This window comes from Syngnathoides biaculeatus, chromosome 9 (genome assembly GCF_019802595.1).
Source record: "Syngnathoides biaculeatus isolate LvHL_M chromosome 9, ASM1980259v1, whole genome shotgun sequence".
NCBI classification, from domain to species: Eukaryota; Metazoa; Chordata; class Actinopteri; order Syngnathiformes; family Syngnathidae; genus Syngnathoides; species Syngnathoides biaculeatus.
Genome location: NC_084648.1, coordinates 17434913 through 17456477, shown reverse-complemented (window position 1 = coordinate 17456477; position 21565 = coordinate 17434913). Strand labels below are relative to the sequence as shown.

Here is a 21565-nt window from a genome sequence, read left to right as displayed (position 1 = left end):
ACGTCACACTACGGAGTTGTACCTGCGACACTGGGACAATTCTCCTGTATGCTGGTTATTGAGGTCGACGATGAAATTGGCTGCTCCTCCGCCGCTTTCTCGACGGACGCGCTGCCATTCGCCTGGAAGTAAAATGTTCTTTACGCGATGTTTGGATAGTGCGTGCACGTGATCGGACGCACAATGTCCTCACACAGACAATATTTTCACAGTATATGAATGGACTTCCAGTAGTGCTGGGTGATTAATCGCATTTTTTCAAACGATCATAAAAAGTGTTGCAATTGAAGAAAAACGCTAAATGTGCAGCGGCACAGATTGTGTATGGAGTTCCTGAACCCTGAACGCACCACGTGTTGCCTGTTGTAAGCATGTGACACCTTCTTTCCCCGAGGAAGCTTTAAAGGCAGGGTGGGGAACCTACAGCTCGCGGGCCACACCTGGCTCTTTTGCTGGTTGCGTATGGCCCTCATAACGACATATATGTATTCAGAAGGGGGGCTCAATGTGTCCATCACGAGGAAGTTCTGGTCCATCGACTGCGTGCCCCCCCCCCCAAAAAAAAAGACGTCAGCCTGACTTTTTTTTTTGGGGGAGGGGGGCATTTTGGCACCACGCATAACTTTCTCAAATGACGCCCACACACTCTTCTTCCTAGCTTAGCTTACCTTGCACCGCCCCCCTCCTCTCGGCTCTTAAAGGGGTACACTCATAATTACAAACGTTACAGCGCTTACGCAGCCTATCAATGGGGTTTATAATGACAGCGCGCTAACGCGCTGCCCAACACCGGAATCTTTCTTTCCCAATAAAGACATGCCTCTGTTGGCACGCATTGTTACTGTACTGACAATGTTTGGTTATACTTATGTATATGAAAAGTCTTTCTCACATTCAAAAAAAAAAAACATTACGATCAACCTACGTTCATGAATAATGGATAGAAGTCTCAAAGGCTCCATGAAGTCTGATATCATGGATATGAAAACAGATGACTAAGCCTTTAGCATAGAAGTCGCATTAATGGTAAAAAGTACTTTTGTCATCATTGGTTAGCAACAGTATAACGTTATTTAAATGAATTTAGAGACTTATTGTACTCTTGAAGTGTTGGCCTTACATAAAATGCACGAATACACTTGTATTTAGTTTTAAAAGTATTCGATTATATTTGAAAATTTCTGCCATTTATGGCTCTCTCAGCCTAAAAGGTTCCCGACCGCTGCTTTCACATTTTTTTTTGACACACCCCAGTTGGAGTTTACTGCACAACAAAACATATTCCTTGCAATGAATATTGAAATAAAAGACACAAGTCGACTTAGATATCTCTGGCACATTACGCCATCAGTCAATGGAAAACCCTATTGAGGAGGTCGCGAACATTAGAATTCGATTAACCGAGGGATTGACCTTCAAAAAACGGCTAGGAACACATACGAAGAGAAAAACAATTATTAATTGTGATTTCAATATTAATCGAAATAATTGTGATCATTACTTTATCTTCCAGAGGTTTTCATGATTAAAGAAGTGTTGTTTGTCACCTGGCTGTGGCTGTTCTCCAGGCCGTGGGGCTCCACCAGGGTCTGCGTGAGTTCAGTGACGATGGTGGTCTTGGTGATGCAGTTCCTCCCGCTGAACAGCGAGCTGATGGTGGAGGACGAGGAAGACGAGGAGGATGAGGAAGATGAGGAGGAAGTCGCCGCCTGGGGAGGAGGCGACCAGTCCCGGATCTCTGGCAGAGAGGAGACCTCCATCTCCGCCTGGATGACCAGGTTGTCCTTCTCTGACGGCGAATGCACTGGCAAACTGTCCGTGTCGCCATTCACACGTACTAGACCGTCCATCTTAATGTGATACAGAGACAAAAACCATGTTTGGCCACACCTCCACACTGAGACATCTTTCATCAAGGTGATTCTCGACATCCGACTGATCCCAGATGCAAGCTGAGTCAGGCGCTGCCTTTGATGCAGGTGACTGTGATTTTATGACATCGGGTTAGAACACTGCGTGATAATCTAAACTAGTTTTGAGTCCCATCTCATAATTTGTTGAATTTGGTGACTATGTTTTGGACCAGGTGGCTATGACCGATGGAGTTCCCCACGGGTCAATCTTGGGACCCCTGTTGTTCAAACTGCAAGTCTGTTTATTGGTGTAGAGCCAAAGTAAACCTCTGATATGTTAGATATGAACTGCCTGGAGCTCTAAAAACCACTAGGATTGGTTTTATGACGATGCACAGAGCCAGGACTAAACACAGTGAGGCTGCATTTCAGTTTTATGCTGCTAATATCTTCAACAGTCTTCATAAAGATGTGAAACCGGCCTCAACTGTGACAATGTTCAAATCCATACTGCAAACAGTTCTATTAGTTCTGCATATGACAACTGAAAGTACGTTATGTGAATTCCTCGCTTTTATTTTCATTATCCAACCCTTTACTGAACTGTTTAACCTCAGTTGGGTCGTACCTATGGACAATAATTATTATGGAATGATTTTAGCTGCCTAATTTTATGTAGCTCTACAAATAAACATCCTTCCTTATTTATTTACTCATCCACTCTTTAGTGTTACTTATTCATTACTTTTAGTATAAATGTAAAAAAAAAAAACCATGATTGATTTCTGCTTGTGTAATAATAGTGTAGCTATTCTGGAATAACAATAACATAACTTACATATGGTATATAGTGCCTTTCGAGAGACCCAAGAACATGATATTTCCTCACCTTGACTCCATGTGAGCTGCGTGGCTGGCAGTAGGGCTTGGCAGCCAGCAGGGGGACGGGACGGGAAGGCGGCTGCGGCGGCGCCGAGGGGAACGCGAGTACGGTCTTTGCTGGGTGAGACGTTGGAGGTTTGGGCTTTGGAGGTTTAGGTTGGGGTTTTGCGTCCACTTCGCTAGCTGGTTCTGGTTTAGGAGGGGATGTTTGGATCGGAGATTCGAGGGTTTCTTGGGATTGAGGAACTGTGCTGTCTGAAGACAGTGGATCTCTGGAGGAGGCAAGTGGTATGAACGGATGTTTTTTTAGACAATGATGAGTACAAATATATATTTTTTTTTTTTGCACAACTCATGCTGATATTTTTTTATATATCGTGTTCTATTTGTGACTTAATAAATATTTTGTTTATTTCATAGTAAGAAATATACCCTTACCTTTTCACCCCACTGTGTAAGTCTCCACACGTCTTCTGTTGTGTTGATTCTGGCTCGGAGTCATCGGGAACGGTTTTGTGCTTGTGGTTGGCCTGGTTTTGGACCGCGTCGGGGTTCGCGGTGGAGCGCGGTAGCTTTAAGAAGTCCAGCGTGGCATCGCTGATGGTGAATCGGAGAGCGTAACGTTGCAGAACCCCGGCCGCTTCCTCTGGCGACGCCGCGTTGCGGTACGCCTCGCACAGCTCTGCCTCTCGCCGTTCCCTGGGGACAAAAAGATGGATGTTTTCAGAGCCGTCAAGTCGTAAAAGTCCAAATTCTTTGATGGGTTTTTCCGTGGCAGACGCTACAAACGTGAATTTCCACTGAGGGAGTCACCAATTCCACAGGAATCCGCCAAAAACAATCGACACTGAACGCCTCGCTGAGAACGAGGCATTGTCATGAAAAAAACTTTTCTGAAAGAAGTCAAATCAAAAAAATTAATACAGGAAAACCATTTTCCTGTGTTTACTACTTATTTACTTCTTTTAGGAGACAGACGGGCACCGCCAACACAAATTGGAGACTGTGGAGTCAAATGTGGTGTTTATTATATTATTATTACTGTTCTTATTATCGTGTATCCTCTAATGTTATAATCTTGGAGTGACAGTATGGTGTATTTATTCATTTAGTTTATTCCAAGACGCGACGAAAGGCCCCACTACAACAAATTTGAGACTTTGGAGTCAAATCATGCACAACAACACGGTTAGGCGACATTTAGTGCGTGTTAAATGTGCTCATAGGCGAGGAAAAGTGAGGACTGTTGAGTATAATTTGAGAGTAACACGTTTAGCTTTGGAAAAGGAGTCTGACATCCTTAAAAAAAAAAAAAAAAAAACAAGAACGAACTTCTCTTTGGCCCCTATGCGACGCTTACTTTTCCTCTACAATCTCCTTGTAGGTCTTGATGCTCTTCCTCTTGTCTCTTCCCTCCCCGTTCAGCCTCTCCATCCTCTTCCTTTCCTCTTCCTTCTTGATCAGCTCCTGCGAGGCGCAGCGGCGGCGGTTCTTCCAACGGGCCAAGTCCTGTAGAATGAATGCATCGTCACAAAAAAAAAAGAAAAAAAATATAATTCAAGCCATGCTCAAAAAACATTTTGCACCCCAGGAGTGTCCATATTTGTAGCCATGACTGTATGTCTATTAGATATGTGCAGTATGTATAAATCCAGTACAGAATGCATTTTTGGCAGATAACGGTAGTAATTTGTATCGTGTGAAAATGATGAAATGTGTGAAATTTTTGTAAATGAATAAAATTTGACTAAAAAAAAAATATATCAGTCACAAAAAATCACACGCGTAAAATTTGTTACGAGTAGAAATACATACATATTGAAAGACGTCGCTTATTTTGTGTAGTGTTGACCAATGCTCCCTCTAAGCTGCGCAATTGCGCACTTGTCGCACGTTCTCAGGGCACACGAAAACCGATCCAGCACTGTGAACCACACACTGACGTCTTATTTGTTTTTTTTAAACACGGAAGCAAACGGTCTCTAACGAGCTGCTGCTCAGCCTACTTCTACTTCCTAGTTTACCTGACACCGCCCCCGTCCGCTCTTAAAGGGGTACACTCATATTTACAAACAGAACACACACCCGCAACTTTATATCTGCGAGCATGATTGTGGATCACACCCTTAACTTTATATCTGCGGGCATGACTGTGGACCACACCCTTAACTTTATATCTGCGGGCATGACTGACCACACCCGTACATTTTTCAAATGTGAGTGACTGACATACAGTAATACTTAACCAGTTTAAACCAAATCTGAGGCTGATGGCATTTGGCATACGTCTTTTCGTGACAAAGATTTCCGTAATTACTAAAAAAATTAGATAATACATATAATGTATAGTGGAAAAATATCATTACGCAGAAGTTGGGAGAGAGCATAACCATTTTCTTGTTAAGTCTCTTACACTTTGCCACTGGTCGTCCTCGTCTTGGAAGTTGTTGTACTGCTCGTGCATGCGCTCGTAGCGTGACAGGCTGAGCGGCGGCGGCAAGTGTCCGGCCTCGTCCTGGTCCACCATGTCGCTCATGCTCGCGCTCCTGAACGAGAAAGCCCACCTGTTTTTTATATTTTTTATTTTTAAAACACTTAATACTGGACAATGGCCACCACTACTCAAGTGCGGTAAGTATTAAAGGCAAGCGATAAATGAATCATGGAGCAAAAGGAAAAAACAAACCGCAAACATCATGACTTGAAATGGAGCACAGTGAGCAAACTTGAATTAAATACACATTTAAAAAAATGACAAAAAAATGTTAGCGATGAATGGAAAAAGCAAACCGCTGGGAGCGTATTTGCTTAAAGGACCATAATACAGTGAAACCTCAAGTCATTATTCCATATTTATGTTTTTTTAGTATTACAGTATATTTTATTCCTGAGTACCTTTTTTTTCCACTTTAGTGTGACGCTAAATAGTGTAAAAAAAAAAAGCTTAACTCATAATTGCACAACTTTCATTTCTGTTTTTTATCCCTACAATTTGCATTATTAAATTTAAGTGTTTTATCATTATTTTACATTTTGCTCCAATAGTTAAAACTGACTGTTTTAGTGCTTTAAAACCATTTACATTATGACAGTTTACAGAGTTGTTTTATCATTTGTTTTACGTTTCAGACTTCACAGTGGTTAACATCTTTTTGCATTTTAATGCCAATTGGTGACACACTTTTTGCATTTCATCATTGCTTTTTCACAATAAAATATCAATTTTTTTAATTGTGCGACAATTCTAGAGGTTAAAAAAAGTGTGTCATTATTTTTTTTTAACATTTTTCATCATTAAAGTTACTACTTTATGTTTTTTTTAACATTTTATGTCATTAAAGCAGTGAGTTTTTTTAAAATCTTTTTTTGTGTTTTTCATCCTTTAACTAACAGATGATTATTTTATTGTTTTTATTTTTATTTTTTATTTACACATTTAAAGGCATCACCGACTCTTCAGAACATTATTCCATTATTATTCAATATTACAGCTATTTTTTAAATTCTGTTTTTACCTTTTATTATAACTATGGTTAACTTTTTTTTTTTTAGACTACAATAATAACGTTAAAACAAATTTGATAAGTCTCATCATTGAATTGCCTGTTCAGTTAATAAAGGTTTCATGATGGTAAGACTTTGACTACTTTGACAATATTTCCATGTTTTCCAAAAGGTAAAAAACTCAAAAAATGACATCAGAGGTTGAACTGTACGAAAAAGTGCCGTTGTTATGGTTAGCATGCATAAAGTCGTCCAGATCCGCATTGTCAAACTTACTCGGCGTCCCCGGACATAAAAGCGACTCTGCGGTTCATCCTGAAAGGACAAAACGCAGTGAACAAGACGCAATTACGAATGTCCGACCCGGCCAAACATTTCGGACGCGAGAATTCAATTCGACACTTTCTTTGGATGGAAGAAAAACACACGTGCAGAAAAAAATTGCGAGGGCCTCTCACATCACTGGCAGCTGGTCGTCGTTCGCCACGCAGGAGGCTTTCTTCCTCGGTGGTTTCTCCTTTTTCTGATTGGCGTTCCCTGACCCCGCCTCACAATTTGGCGGGACGACATCACCCAGCCGGAGTAGGGACGGGGTCACATTTGTCGCATCTGCTGCCTTCTGGTTTTCCTCATCCACTTCCCCCTCAGGCCCTTCGCACTTCCCGGGCGGGATTTCGGGAGGTGGGACGCCGCTACTGACCAACCGAGCGAGACAAAGCCGTCAACTCCAAGCTAGGTCGCCCGCCGGCAACGTGAATGTCCGCACATCACACCTCAGACAATCATGCTCGTCCCAAAACACGCCGAAGTTTCCTAGCCACAATATTAGGTACACCTAAGCCGTACAATGACACCCAGGACAAAAAATGTATCAGAAATTCTGCCTTTACGTCCATAAATAACTGATTTGCTGATTGAAAAATTATGATGCAGAAGACCATACACATCCACTCCTGATTGAGCGAGCAGGTCACTGGCCTAGCGATAATCTGTGAATAACCGAAACTCATTATAAATGCCATGATTTTTCTTCACAATTTTTTATTTGAAAACATAAATACGCAGAGGATCGCGTGAAAAAAAAACTGTGGGGGATTGGTGACAAAATATCGCAAACAAGCTTGCGTTTCCGAGAAAATCAGGGAATAGGTGAATCCTGACCCACAAATATTCAGGGGTGCACTTTTGTGAAATAAAAAAAAGAAATGTAAAATCCATCCATCTATTCATTTTCTTAGCCGCTTATCCTCACGAGGGTAGCAGGAGTGCTCGAGCCTATCCCAGCTGTCAACGGGAAGGAGGCAAGATACACCCTCAACTGGTTGCCAGCCAATCGCAGGGCACGTAGAGACAGACAATTATTCACATGGAAAATTGATGAATTGATGCCTGGATGGAAAATAAAATCAAGTATGTATAATGGACCCCTGCGTGTTCGCAGTTTCTCGTTTGTAATTTTTTTATGGCAATTATGAGCATCAATTCCATCTGGATTTTCCCTATTCGCTGTCGGCCCAGGGTTTCTATCATCTGCAAATTCGTGGGAATAAAATTTGCCGCGCATCACTGAAACAACTTCCCAAATATTTGTATTATTTCTCACTGAATATTAATATTGTTCATTTAAATGAGCTTCGCAAATCATTAACATTAAATTGATGTTTTCCAATTAAAAGAAAAAATGTGAAAAAAAAGGTCAATTGTATTATTCAGTTGTTTGTTAGCAATGGATAAAAATAAATAAAATAAACTCTCGATTTGTTATTTGACCCACAACACAGGATATTTAAATAAATGTAAACCTTCCTGATCGGGTCAATCAAAAGTGGTCATTTTTTGTAAAAGGCAGATTTTGTAATACAGAGTCCAAGTCATCTCCTTGATGCTTTGTTAGTCACTTTGACGCGAGTTCCGACACCAAAGCCCAAACGGTACCTTTCGTCCGCCATCTTTTCCACACACTTGGGTCCCCGCTTGTTTCCGCAACTTTGCACGGGATTGTTTCTAAGCGCGCCCGGCACAGGTAGAAACTGCCTGAAGATCGCACTGGATTTTGGGAGCCAACCCGCCCTGCGAGCCATCATGTCGTCCTTCTCCGGGTTGGGAAGAGGTTCGTTTACCTCGTCCTCAACAACATCATCATCATCATCATCATCACCGTCACCATCAACATGTTCCCTCTCAATATGAGTGCGAGGGCAACTTTCAATGAGATCTTTCCCTTCTTCCGCTCTGTGACAAAAACTCCAGTGAGATGTTTGAATTCCACACCAACAAGCTGATTAGTTGACACATTTGAACGTCCCCACCTGATGTTCTTGATCTTGTCCATTTCCTTGGCGGCCGGAACAGTCACCTGGACCTTGGACTTTGAGGCGGGCAAAGGCAGGAAGCAGTTGTAAGATCCCAAAGAGGCGCTTTGCTTATGGAAAACTCCCGTTCGCCTCGCCATCATGTCATCTTTCTGAATGTCCGGTGTCCTCTCCTCTTCTTCTTCCTCCTCCTTCTTCAAACTGGTCTCACACTGAGCCAGACCGGCGTCTGGCTCGATCAAAGAGCGGGAAACCTCCAGAGAGTCAGGTGAGAGGTTGGAGGTACCTTGACTGCTGAGCCCTCCATCTGCGAGGCTGTAAGGGCATCACATAGAGCTCGAAAACCGGCTCATGCTGATGCCGTGGAGTTACAACTGTGCATGCAAATGCGACAAACGCAGTCTTCAGGTTGCTATCTTGCTATATGTTAGCATCGCAACTGTTAACGTGTTTACATCTGACACATTCTCATAAGTAATTGTTTCCGACTAAAGAGAAAGATGTAAACTAAACTCCCAATAGAAGTTATTTCTTGCGATACGCTAGCGTAATACTTGTTAGCAAGTTAAACTCTCATGCGTTATGTTAGATTTACACCGGTTATCAACTTAACATCTTAGCAGTTCTCATGAGTAATACTACCCAAGTACCAAGTAGGATTTAAACTCTAAATTGAACTGCCTTGGCTCTTGTTTGTGTTCCAATATCACGTGATTGTGTTAGCAAGGCAACAGTTAGCATATTAACATGTAGACCATTCTCTTTGCTAATAATAGCCAACTACAGTGAAGGATGTAAGATCCTAATTGATTTTTTTTATCAGTTTGTGTATTGAGGTTATCATCATGCTATACATGAGCATCACAATTGTTAACGCGTTTACATCCGACAAATTCTCATAAGGAATTGTTTCCGACTAAAGAGGCAGATGTAAACTCCCAATAGAAGCCATAGCGTCATAATTGTTAGCATGTTAAACTCTCTTGGGATGCTTTTGTACCAAGGTTTCTTTCAGGCGTTATGTTAGCGTTATCAACTTAACATCTTAGCAGTTCTCATGAGTAATACGACCCAAGTACCAAGTGGGATTTCAACTCTAAATGGAACTGCCTTGGCTCTTGTTTGTGTTCCAATATCACGTGATTGTGTTAGCAAGGCAACAGTTAGCATATTAACATGTAGACCATTCTCTTTGCTAATAATAGCCAACTACAGTGAAGGATGTAAGATCCTAATTGATTTTTTTTATCAGTTTGTGTATTGAGGTTATCATCATGCTATACATGAGCATCACAATTGTTAACGCGTTTACATCCGACAAATTCTCATAAGTAATTGTTTCCGACTAAAGAGGCAGATGTAACTCCCAATAGAAGCCATAGCGTCATATTGTTAGCATGTTAAACTCTCTTGGGATGCTTTTGTACCAAGGTTTCTTTCAGGCGTTATGTTAGCGTTATTAACTTAACATCTTAGCAGTTCTCATGAGTAATACGACCCAAGTACCAAGTGGGATTTCAACTCTAAATGGAACTGCCTTGGCTCTTGTTTGTGTTCCAATATCACGTGATTGTGTTAGCAAGGCAACAGTTAGCATATTAACATGTAGACCCTTCTCATTGCTAATAATAGCCAACTACAGTGAAGGATGTAAGATCCTAATTGATTAGTTTTATCAGTTTGTGTATTGAGGTTATCATCATGCTATATATGAGCATCACAATTGTTAGCATGTATCAGTTTTTGTTATAGCGAATGACTTTCAATTCCGCAATGTAAAATGCTAACCAATCTACCTGACTGCTTTTTGTACTGGTGTTGCTCTTTTGCAACATGTTGGCATACCAGCTGTTAATATATTTGTGGTTTGCTAATTTTTTTTTTTTAAATAGTAGTTTGTCACATCTGTATTTATCGGCCGTATCAGGAGCAAGTTGCCATTTTGCTATTTGTTAGCACAGCAAGCGTTCGATTAGCATTTTAGCCATTCGCGTTATCAGATTCATTATTAGACCAGATAGGTACGATGTCAAATCGTTGATCTGCTTTAGCATATTTTATAATCAGGTTGCTGTCGTGCTACATGTTAGAAGAGCAATTTTCAGCAGTCTACCCATGCTTCGGCACTGCAGTGCATGCCCAAGACCTGATCCAGAAAAAAATCTTATGGGTCCAAACGTATTGATAATATCTTAGAGGCCTACGTTAGCAACCTAGCTTTTAGCATTGTAACAAAATGTAATATTTGGAGGGAGGGCAAAGATAAAACAGAAATATCGGCCAATCCTTCCAATTAATCTTTTGAAAATTGAAGTTGGCTGGGATAGGCTGCAGCCCTCCAATGACCTTTGTGAGGATGAGCAGCTGGGAAAAGGGATGGCTAGCTCTCATTATTGCCAATGTGTTTTATTTTTACCCGTTATTACGATTGTGATTATTATCATATTACCATTTTCTCATCACATAAGATGTGAAAACGAGAAACATAACATGCTTTTGTCCTTTTCAAAGCAAAAACCAAACGGGGAAAATGTAGATGGTTGGATCCGTGTCAAGCCAAATACAAAGCCTGGTAACGAGCGCTCGAATAAGACAACTATGATGTCATCGGCCCCAGTCCAAACCAGTGCAAGCGGCCACGTTTGTACCTGCCTTCCCGCTCTGAGAGCAGGGAGCCCAGGCCAATGGTCGGCACGGCGACCGTCGCTCGGGAGACCAGTCGTCCTAGCAACCCCGACTCGGGCACGCCTATTGGCCGCCCCATCTCGGTCACGCCCCCGAATCTCACAGATTTGCTGAGACCCCGTCCGCCACTGGCATATGTTTTCTCCCGACAAGCCTGACACACGAGAACGGGGCCAGGCTCGCTATAAGCAGGCACACACACACATTCATACAATATATGCATACACACACACACACACACACACACACACACACACAAACATAGCGGAGAAGTGAATGAGCAAATGAACAACTCCAAATGAAAGGATGAAGGGAAACAGAAGTAGAATAGGCTGCCATCTTGGGATGTGTTAGCATAGCAATTGTTAGCATGTTAGCATTCCCATTTGTAACAGAACCTGACAACAGGGCAGGTGTAAGATCCCAATTGACGCACCATAACACTTTTGTACTTCGATCGCTAACTCGCTATATGCTAGCAAAGCAACAGATAGCATTAATAGCCATTTTCATATATTAGAGTACTCAGATAACTACCGAACAGGATGAAAAATCCCAATCATGCTCCGATGGCACATTTGTACTCAGGATGCTGTCATGCTGTAAGTTAGCATAGCAACTGTTACAATGTTATTACAGTGGTGCCTCGGTTCTCGACCACAATCCGTTCCAGAAGGCAGTCCGAGAACAGACCGAATCAACCGCCGCGCGAGTTATGTTATGTTATTTCCGGGTTTATTTCTTCGGGGGTTCGTTCGAATTGACAATAACAAAGAGCGTCGCGGGTGGGTCAGTTGGTCGGGTCGCGCGCGTTCTGTTACTTCAGGGTTTTGTTTGGGGCGTTCGAGTACCGATTTTCGTTGGAAAACCGAAGCAAAAAAAAAAAAAAAAAATCTTGAAATTTTCGTTTGAAAACCGAGACGTTCGAAAACTCTCAAATGTGTTATTATGGATCGACAGGACGGGATCTAACATCCTAATCTGTCCACTGCAATACTTTTTGTAAACCGGTTGCAGGACAAGTTAGCATCACAACTGTAAGCAATTTAGTAATTTTCATGAAAACTAATTTCTAAAGTATGATTTTCGTTCATGAGTTCAAGTGGTTTCAGCCACATCACTCAGTGCACGGAAAAGTTTCGGGTTTTTTGGACTCCGGTTGATGTTTTTTATTTGAGCACAGCAAGTTAGCATTTTCGCCATTCTAATCTTTAATAGCGGCTAACTATCTACAGAGTTATACAATAGGAGTTAAATCCCTAATTGAGCTGCCTCAAGAACTTGAATCAAAATGTGCTATCTTGCTATATGTTTGCACGTCAGCCATTTTCTCCATGTGATATTCAGGCGAACAAAACCTCTTTTGTGCGATCTAAATACATCAGCGCCAGTAGGACAAAAAACAAAAGCCTCAGCATCGAGCCAACAATCACCCCTTTTTTCCTCTGTAGCACACACACACACACACACACACACACCACACACACACGACAAGTACAATGATACACAAGTACACACATCGACACACTAAGGGTCGGCACATTCCCTGCCCTTTCAGAGTCTGTCAGATGGCAATGAAGTGAACAATAATGAGGAGAATAAATAAAGTGGTGAAAAGGAACCAAGCGAGTGGGAACTAAACGAGATTTAAAGCCGATTTCAAGGGAACCAAGCAACCGCGAGGGGGCGTACTTTTAAAGATGTATATTTACGGCTCCTGAGTGTACATACCTGTCAACTCGTACGGTTTAGCCGTAGTTCATATGGATTTTGTGGTGAATCTTACGTATACGGCCGAATATCACAAATCATACGGATTCTGATTTTGCTTTTGCCCAGAATGGCGCTAATCTACTCTATTGTGGGGAAAACCCAAAGCTAGGGGAATTCCAAACGAAGCCTGCATCAAAGATTTTTGTCGCAGCAGTCATGATGTTTAGCGCAGCGGCAAATGTCAATTTGGATTAGCAAAATACTTTGATTTCCGGTAACTTTCCGGTAAATCCTTGGCCCGGATCGAGCTGCCGGCTGGCTCTCGGCCACCCGCCACAATCGATCAAATCGTTAACGATACGCTATTGGTGACGCTAACCTATCGAGATAGGAGCTATACGGGGATATTACTTGACTGCAAAGTGAGTGTCATTTTTTTTTATCTTGATTTTGATCATTTGTGGCTCAAATTAATTTGACTTAGCTCGTAGCTAATGTAGCGTGCATGTTTGCTAGTTAGCCGCCCGGGCCTCATTACAAATACATGGGATTATTGTAGCTCGCCTGCTAGCATTCTAGCTCATGGTCGTGTTTTTATAACAGCTGACAATAAAATAATTGAATGCCACCCCAAGGGTGTCATATGTATGTCAAGATTAGCAACATTAGCTAATGTCAGTGAGTTAATCTATAGCTTATTGTTAGCCTTATCAAATATATCAGCTCCTTCCTTAATCACTAAAAATAAGGAATTGATCATCGGCATTCAGGAGATATGTAATCTTTCAAAACGTTTTTCTTTGATTCTCTTTGGTGAATCACTCTTACAAATATCTGAGATATTGTAGCCTGGCTAATAGCCATCTTTTTGATCATTCTACTTAGTATAATTAGATATTAACTTCAGATATCATTATGGAGATCTACAATAAAAATCATTGAAAAACTTTATGTTTTTCCCCTCTGTTATTTGGACATGATTTGCTTCGATATAAGGATTTTTTTTGGGTGGTTTATACAGGTTGGGGCTCCGAAAAGTTGACAGGTATGAGTGTAGCAGTTGTCTAGGCTACATTGGAACCTCTAAAGTTGTGCAAAACTTGGGACCGCAAAGCAGCAAACTTGCACCCGTCGTCACTTCGCAGATTTTCCATTATGCCTTGTGGTTTACGATTCCTTTTTAAATATTAAATCTGGTTAACATCTTTTTAATGGAAAAATTGTGACGAAAACATTCCGTGCTATCCCGAAATTTCCTACAGCACACACAATAGCAGGCACACACACACACACACACACACCCATATTGATGATTCTGTGTGTCTGTGTTCAGGGGGCACCTGGGTTCACTCATCCTGAGCCTCTCCCACTTCTGCACATCGGCTTGACTCATGGCGGCCGACGCCAAGGTCGTCGGCCCATCCCGGCGGAGGGGGCTCGCCCTACACTGAGCCCGTCTGAGAGCCAGGTCGTCGGTCCGCCTGTCGGGCGTCGCTTTAACCCTGCCCGCATCCTCGGTTTGTTCCTCACAGTCCTCATCCTTGTCTTGTCTTTGGCGAGTAATGATGTCAGGGATTTGATCAAGCTGGCTGTCCAGTTGTCGGGGCAAAAGAGTGAGTGGAACAATAGTTGGGGGGGGGGGAACAGACGTATAACACACAGAGTGCACGGTCTAACCTGGTGTCCTTGTCCAGTAGTGTTTTATGCGAAGCTCGCCTGATGCCTTCCCAGCGTTCCTGATCTTTGCTGCTGCACTCGAGCAGCGGTGCGGCCATGACAAACTGATGCACTCTTGGCGCCGCGGGGCCCCGAGGAGCCCTTCGAGAGGCCAGGTCATCTTTTAGAACATCCGGTACCTTCCGGCCCTCCGCCTCGCCCTCGCCGTCCGAGGACGAGTCCCAGGCGGATTTGCCCGAGTTCAAAAAGTCATTGTTGCGGCGAAGGATAATTTTGGGAGAAGCTGGTCTCTCCGGGGTGGGCGAGGTGGAGGAGGAAGAAGGGCTGAGTTGAAGACGGGGTGGCGACAAGTCATGTCAGGAATGCAGAGAAGCCCACACTGACGTTCCTCAATGCCAAGCGTTAGCGACGTGCACAGATTTAATCTGGCCCACAAGACCATTAGTTCACCCAGATGAGTCAAAAACCAAAAGGAAGACCCCCTCCAAGGAAACCTAATCACAACATTATTTGAGTAACTGTTCACCGCGGCACGGTGGAGCAGCTGGTAAAGCGTTGGCTTCAAAGTTCTGTGCTCCCGGGTTCAACCCTGGACCCGGCTGTGTGGTGTTTTCATGTTCTCCCCGTCCCTGTGTGGGGTTTCTCCAGGCACTCCGGTTTCCTCCCACATCCCAAAAACGTTCAACATGAATTGGACACTCTAAATTGCCCCTAGGTATGATTGCGAGTACGACTTTTGTCTGTTTCCATGTGCCCTGCGATTGTCTGGCAACCAGTTCAGGGTGTACCCTGCCTCCTGCCCACTGACAGCTGGGATAGGGCCCAGCACTCCCCCCAACCCTTGTGAGGATAAGCAGCTAAGAAAATGGATGGATCTATAACTGTTGACTATCTAGCTAACTAATAAACTAGTCAGTAACTAACACCAGGAAACGAGCAAGTAACAAAAAACAATGGTTAGGTAGAAAGTTAGCTAACTAGATAGTACGTTCATGAACTAATTATATTTGGTGGTGATTAGATAATTAGCTAATGACAAACTACCTAGTGAATTAACCTACTAACTAGCTCACTAACATAATTGGATTTTGACTAAATAACTAACTAGCTAACATCGATTTATATATTTTGTTAACTAACAAACCAATTAACTGAATTATATTGCAGTTACCTGAGTAACTCACTAACTGTTCAACTCAGTTTGGTTATGGTTAGTTAACTAACTGATTGAGTTTGATTGTGGCTAGTTGGCTAGAAAAAACATTAGCTAGCTAACCAATCAACTAACTGACTGACTACGTTACTAACTGATTAAAAGATTGTTTTGTTAACCAACAGACCGATTAACTGAATTATATTGTGGTTAGCCAACTGACGAAGTGATTAACTGAATTTGACTACGGTGAGTTAACTACCTGATTATTTTGCTTTGATTGTGGTCAGGTAGCTACCAACCAACCATTAGCTAACTAGCTAACCACATATCTTGGTTGCTAAGAATGGCAAGCTTTTGATTTATGTCTCCATTAAAGAAGCCTAAAAGGAACAAGCAGTCGATAAGCGATGGTTGATCTTTGAGGTGATTGATGCAGTATTTGTTATGAATACCCACTGCTACCAGAAACAACAAGTCAGCACTTCTCAAGCGGTTAGTTGTTGGCCAACAACAGCACCCACACGATCAGTCAATTAACTAAATCAGACAAATCAACTCATCTTTCTGCTCTGGAATTATGAATTGCACAACAAATCACAAGTTAGTGGACAAGGTGCCAGCATAACAACCCAAGCGCTGACCTTCCGTAACGAAGGGCAGCAGGCAGCACTTTGATGCCCGCCTTCTCCAACCTCTGCAGCCTTGTCTGCTCACACATTTCCCTTTCACCCTGGTGGTCCGGCGCCCAGGTGACGCTTTTCGGAGTCTTTTTGCCCTCGGAGGGACTGTTCGGTGTGACGTCAGGGAGGGTCGGTCGACTTACAAATACTTTTTTTTTTTAAAGCGTATTTACCTGCGCTGCTCTCTGTCCTCGGCATGAGGTCTGCGCCTCGTGTTCAGGACGTAGGAGCCGGCATTGCTCCGATTGGGCAGGAACTGATTGAAGACAACAGGGGCGCGCGCCTCACCGCTGGCCACACGCCGGGCCGACATGTCGTCCTTCTGCACGTCAAGCCTCCTGCTGCCGTCCGCTTCCAGGTCGCCATCTTTTCCTGATGTTCAGGCCATTGAAGCATTCAAAGACAGAGTCAACAGTGCTCAGCTGTTCATTAGCTAGCATATTCACTACTTCCTTGTTTACAGAGATGATGTGACACATAATGAATGGACATATGGTGGCGTTTTGAGTTTCAGGGGGACTGCTAACTAACTATTTAACTAACTAACTGTCTGACTGTCAACCTAACCAATATGATTACAATAAACTACCGAAACAACAGACTAACAAACTTTGATTACATTTAGCTAGACAGCTAACTGTTAGCCAACTAGGTAACCAAATAACTCAATGACAGCAAACTCACAACCTACCACCCAAACTAACTACTATAATTTTACCTACTTAGCTAAATACTGTCCATCAACTAACCCATTAGATAACTAGCTTAAAATAAATAACTAGCTAACTGAGTTGAATTGTACAGATCGAACTAGCTAGCAAAGGTTTACTAACCAACTGAAATTGATCATTAAAGTGAACTTACAAACTAACTAGTTATCGAGATAATTAAATAACAAACCTAATTGCAAATTACGTCCTAAAACCCAAACCATCTAAACGTTGGACTCAGGTTAGTCAGCGAGCTTACTAGCTTGTGGATAAACTTACTAGCTATGCAGCTGACTAAATAACGTACAAAAAACTACATCGCTACTGACTGAAAACTACAAAAACATTTACTAACAACCTTGATCCCTATTAGCTACACAACTAGCTAGTTGGAAGCTAACTACCTAACTCACAGACTTGTCACGCTCTGATTTTAACACTCCACACAGTACAGTATCCTGTATGAGGGTGTCAGATAGCGTTTGGACAAAAAAAACAGTATCAATCGTCACAACCTCTGCAAGGCAAAAACAAAAAACTTTGATTTAAAGGCTCGAGATAAGGAAGCCCGTTTGTTTCACCTTCGTGAATACGCATGCACACACACTCGGCTGTCCACACGGCACAACAAGGTTAAAGCCCCCATTCAATATTCTTGAGTCTAATAAATGAAGATGGACGCGTCAGCCGTCACACGTTATGATTCATTTGAATATTTCCAGTGGGAACAAACCTTCCGCGTTCCCTCGGTTGGCCACATCGGGAGAAGGACTGTGCTGCGAACGCGAACCAACCGAGTCCAGACTGTCAATGACACAAAAACACAATCAACGACATGAGTGAATGGCTCGTAATATTACTACGGTCTTATTGTTGGAGTTCGCAATGAGGGTACAAATGTTTAGAAGACGAAAAAAGACCCCCTTTGTGAGTTCAGCTTGAGAAAAAAAAAAAAAAAAAATCAATAGTCTTTCATGCTGCAGTGAAGACGCCTGACGTGCTATCTCTATTGAGTTGTTTACAACTTGCTTTGCATGGAATCAACGTGTGCGTGTCTCATTATGCTGTATTTTGTCAAATCTAACTTAACCGACCATCTGTCTGACTTTGATAATGGTCAGCCTATCAAACTAGCTGACTGATCGACTGACTATGTAATTAGTTACTATAGTCAGTGTTTTCATGCTAAGTGACAAACTAACCATTTCACTCTCTGACTTCGATAGCGGCTAGTTAGCAAGCTGGCTACTTAGTGTTCATCGCCAACAAACCAGCTAGCTAGCCAGCTAAGAAATACACGCAATATGAATCTACCTGCCAACATAACAAACATTTATTATAGTTAGCTAAATAGGTCACTAATGGAAAACTAATAAACTACCGACCTAATTAACCGACTAACTTCAATTGCAGCTAACGGATACGTTTCCAATTACGCCATCTTGTGTGTCACCACCACCCTTTGACAAATGGGACAAATTAACGATGGAAAAAAACTTCACGCTTCACCTATCACCTGTGTTCTTTGACCTCTATGACACACAAGATGGCGTAGTTGGAAAGCTATCCATTCGTGAACACGAGATAGCGGGGTCGCATACAGCGCATCCAATGAGAATGAAAATGTTGCGTTCAATAAACTGGGAAATCAAATACACCCACACGGTTGAATGGTTGCCAGAAAAACATAGACATCCGTTTAACAGGTTCCTGTTACTTTTGTTGTTCTATTGTTATCCACACACGGACCTGTCTAAAGAGTTGTCTCGAGTGTGCCTAGGTGGCGAGAGTGAGTCGCTGCGCTCGGAATCCCAGCAGTCGTAACCGCTGTCTCGAACGCCGCGCTTCTGCGAGCCGTCGCCCGCCTCCTCGCTGTCCTAAGCGCGCGGGAACAGAAGGCAGCAGTAACATTAGCACACAAAAGAAGTCTTACATTTTTCTTCTCAACAATTGCACATTTAGGACTGTCCATTTGGATGATCCCGATTGTGGAATAAATTGTGCGTGGCGTTATAGCTCCTCAAGTCATCCATTTTCTTTTGCCGCTTATCCTCACGAGGGTCGCGGGGGTGCTGGAGCCTATCCCTGCTGTCAACTGGTCACCAGCCAATCGCAGGGCACACGGAGACAAACAGCCGCAGTCGCAATCACACCTCGGGGCAATTTAGTGTCTGATCAACCCACTCTGGACCAAAAAAAATTTGCAGAGAGGAAAATATGGGCGGCACGGTGGAGAAGCCGGTAAAGCGTTGGCCTCACAGTTCTGAGGTCCTGGGTTCAATCCCAGACCGACCTGTGTGGAGTTTGCGTGTTCTCCCCGAGCCTGCGTGGGTTTTTCTCCGGGCACTCCGGTTTCCTCCCACATGCCAAAAACATACAACATTAATTGGACACTCTAAATTGCCCCAAGGTGTGATTGTAAGTGTCTCTATGTGCCCTGCGATTGGCCGGCAACCGGTTCAGGGTGTACCCCGCCTCCTGCCCGTTGACAGCTGGGATAGGCTCCAGCATTCCCCGCGACGCTCGTGAGGAAAAGCGGCAAAGAAAATGGATGGATTGATGGAAAAATCCGATACTTTCAGAAAATGATACTCTGGAGTTAAAATTTTCGATTATATTAAACCTGTTGCAAATTTGCAACCCCTGCCCGGAAAGGGTTAATGGTGGTATTTTTTTTTTTTTTTTTTTTTATTATTGATATATGGGCCAAACGATATATGCCAAATCAAGAACTGAGAGTAGTTTTTTTTCTTGTAGATTAGATTTTTTTCTTCTCCTTTCACAATTTAATTCTTGTTACAGTTGCAAATGTAGTTATTAATTTTTTTCCCACATTTTCCTCACAATATTACACCCTTCTTGCACAATATTGACACTTTATTCCAGTGCCCTAAAGACTCGGTAGTGCTCTGAACATTCCATCATTCATGACTTTATTTTATTCCTGTATCTGATACTCGAGTAAGTTGATGTTATTCAAATGGAGCTTGAGTTCTGGTAGAAAATTTCAACGTGAAGTATGAATTAAAAGGCATAAATCCCGTCGAATCTGATCAGTGAAGTTGTGCATTTTGCCGCCCTGAAGCAGGAGTGAAACGAAAGAAAAGAATGTCGTCAACAACCCCCCCGCAACCGCTCTCTGGCTACTGTGGATCCATCAAACCGGGTCCTCCCCCCCCCCCCCCCCCCGCCCCTACTCACCACCTTCATGTTCGCCAGCAGCCCCTCAAATTCCTTGAGGTCCAGCGCGGGTCCGCCGTAGGAGGTGCGGCCGCTGGCGGCTTTTCCCAGCCAGAAGACGGTGTTCAGGACCTGTAAAAAAACGCAACCCGGGGATCGGAATTGGACTTGCTGTACTTTAAAAGGTTACGGCGAGGGAGGGGAAGACACGACTCACGTTTTTTAGTTTGCGGCTGCAGTCGGAGTCCCTGTTGAGAGAGAAGATTGTTGAATATGATTATGATGTACTCTATACATGATGAATAAGAACAAATGCTTTTTTCTGGGTTTTTTTTTTTTTTTACTTGAGATTTGCTCGGATGGAGGTGTCCTGGAGGTCTCCCGGGTCAAAGAGCTGCGAGCCTTTCAGGCCGAGTTCCTCGCAGCCCCGCAGGAAGACGGACAGGTTGTCCTAGAGGAGAATAAAAGCGTTGCAATATGGTCCACAAAAAGGAACAAGATATGACGTCGGAGTTTTGCGCTGGGTGGAGATCAGATTTGGAGGGTGCCAAAAGCAGATGATAGCACATCTTGTGACGATGAACAAATAACACGCCAAAAAAGTACACTGCATACTGCAAGTGTCAATAAGAAGTGCTTTTGTAATACTGTATTACAAATGTATTTTATTTAAAAAAATGTTATGGCAATATTCAGATTTTTCCGTTTTTACGTTTTCTCATTCGTGAACTTTCTTCTTAAATAATTTTATAACTTTTCCTTCTTGTAACATAACTGAATGACAGTTTTTCTTCTGACTTGAGATTCAGAATATTAGGGATAGTTTTTCTTGTACAATGATTTTTTTTTTTCATAATTTTATGACACGGTATATTTCGAGTACATTATATTCTATGGAACTTCATGAAAAAAAATTGGGTACTGTGATCATTTTTTTCCCAAACAATGTTAAGATTTTTTTTTTTCATAATGTGATTTTATTCTCTTACTTTTTTAATATTTTATTTTTTTAATATTTTTTTTATTCACAGTATAGTCACCTATTACAAATGTATTCTCATTTTTTTTAATTTGGGAACTTAAATTTTGTAGCTTTACTATTTTGTAATTTTGAGTTTCTTCACATAATATTAAAACTATCATTTTTATAACCACATTAAAAAGCGGCATTGTTACGACATAATTCCAGCAACTTTATCCTCATAATATAACA

At 42.4% G+C, this 21565-nt stretch overlaps 1 protein-coding gene across 4 annotated transcripts in view; it reads right to left on the bottom strand.

Moving 5' to 3' along the window:
- Positions 1-21565, bottom strand: part of LOC133506242 (LIM and calponin homology domains-containing protein 1-like) — a 41609-nt gene that overhangs the window by 8683 nt on the left and 11361 nt on the right. For 3 of the 4 annotated variants that reach the window (XM_061830192.1, XM_061830189.1, XM_061830191.1), the window contains exons 4-15: positions 20697-20803; positions 20570-20600; positions 20374-20484; positions 18922-19049; positions 17906-17976; positions 16636-16834; positions 5149-5281; positions 4096-4244; positions 3174-3434; positions 2743-3007; positions 1548-1850; positions 23-122 (exon numbers count right to left, since the gene is read on the bottom strand). In XM_061830192.1, coding sequence (XP_061686176.1) covers positions 23-122; positions 1548-1850; positions 2743-3007; positions 3174-3434; positions 4096-4244; positions 5149-5281; positions 16636-16834; positions 17906-17976; positions 18922-19049; positions 20374-20484; positions 20570-20600; positions 20697-20803 — 1858 coding nt within the window. The remainder of the gene's footprint in view (positions 1-22; positions 123-1547; positions 1851-2742; positions 3008-3173; positions 3435-4095; positions 4245-5148; positions 5282-16635; positions 16835-17905; positions 17977-18921; positions 19050-20373; positions 20485-20569; positions 20601-20696; positions 20804-21565) is intronic. The other variant, XM_061830190.1, reaches the window with a different exon arrangement.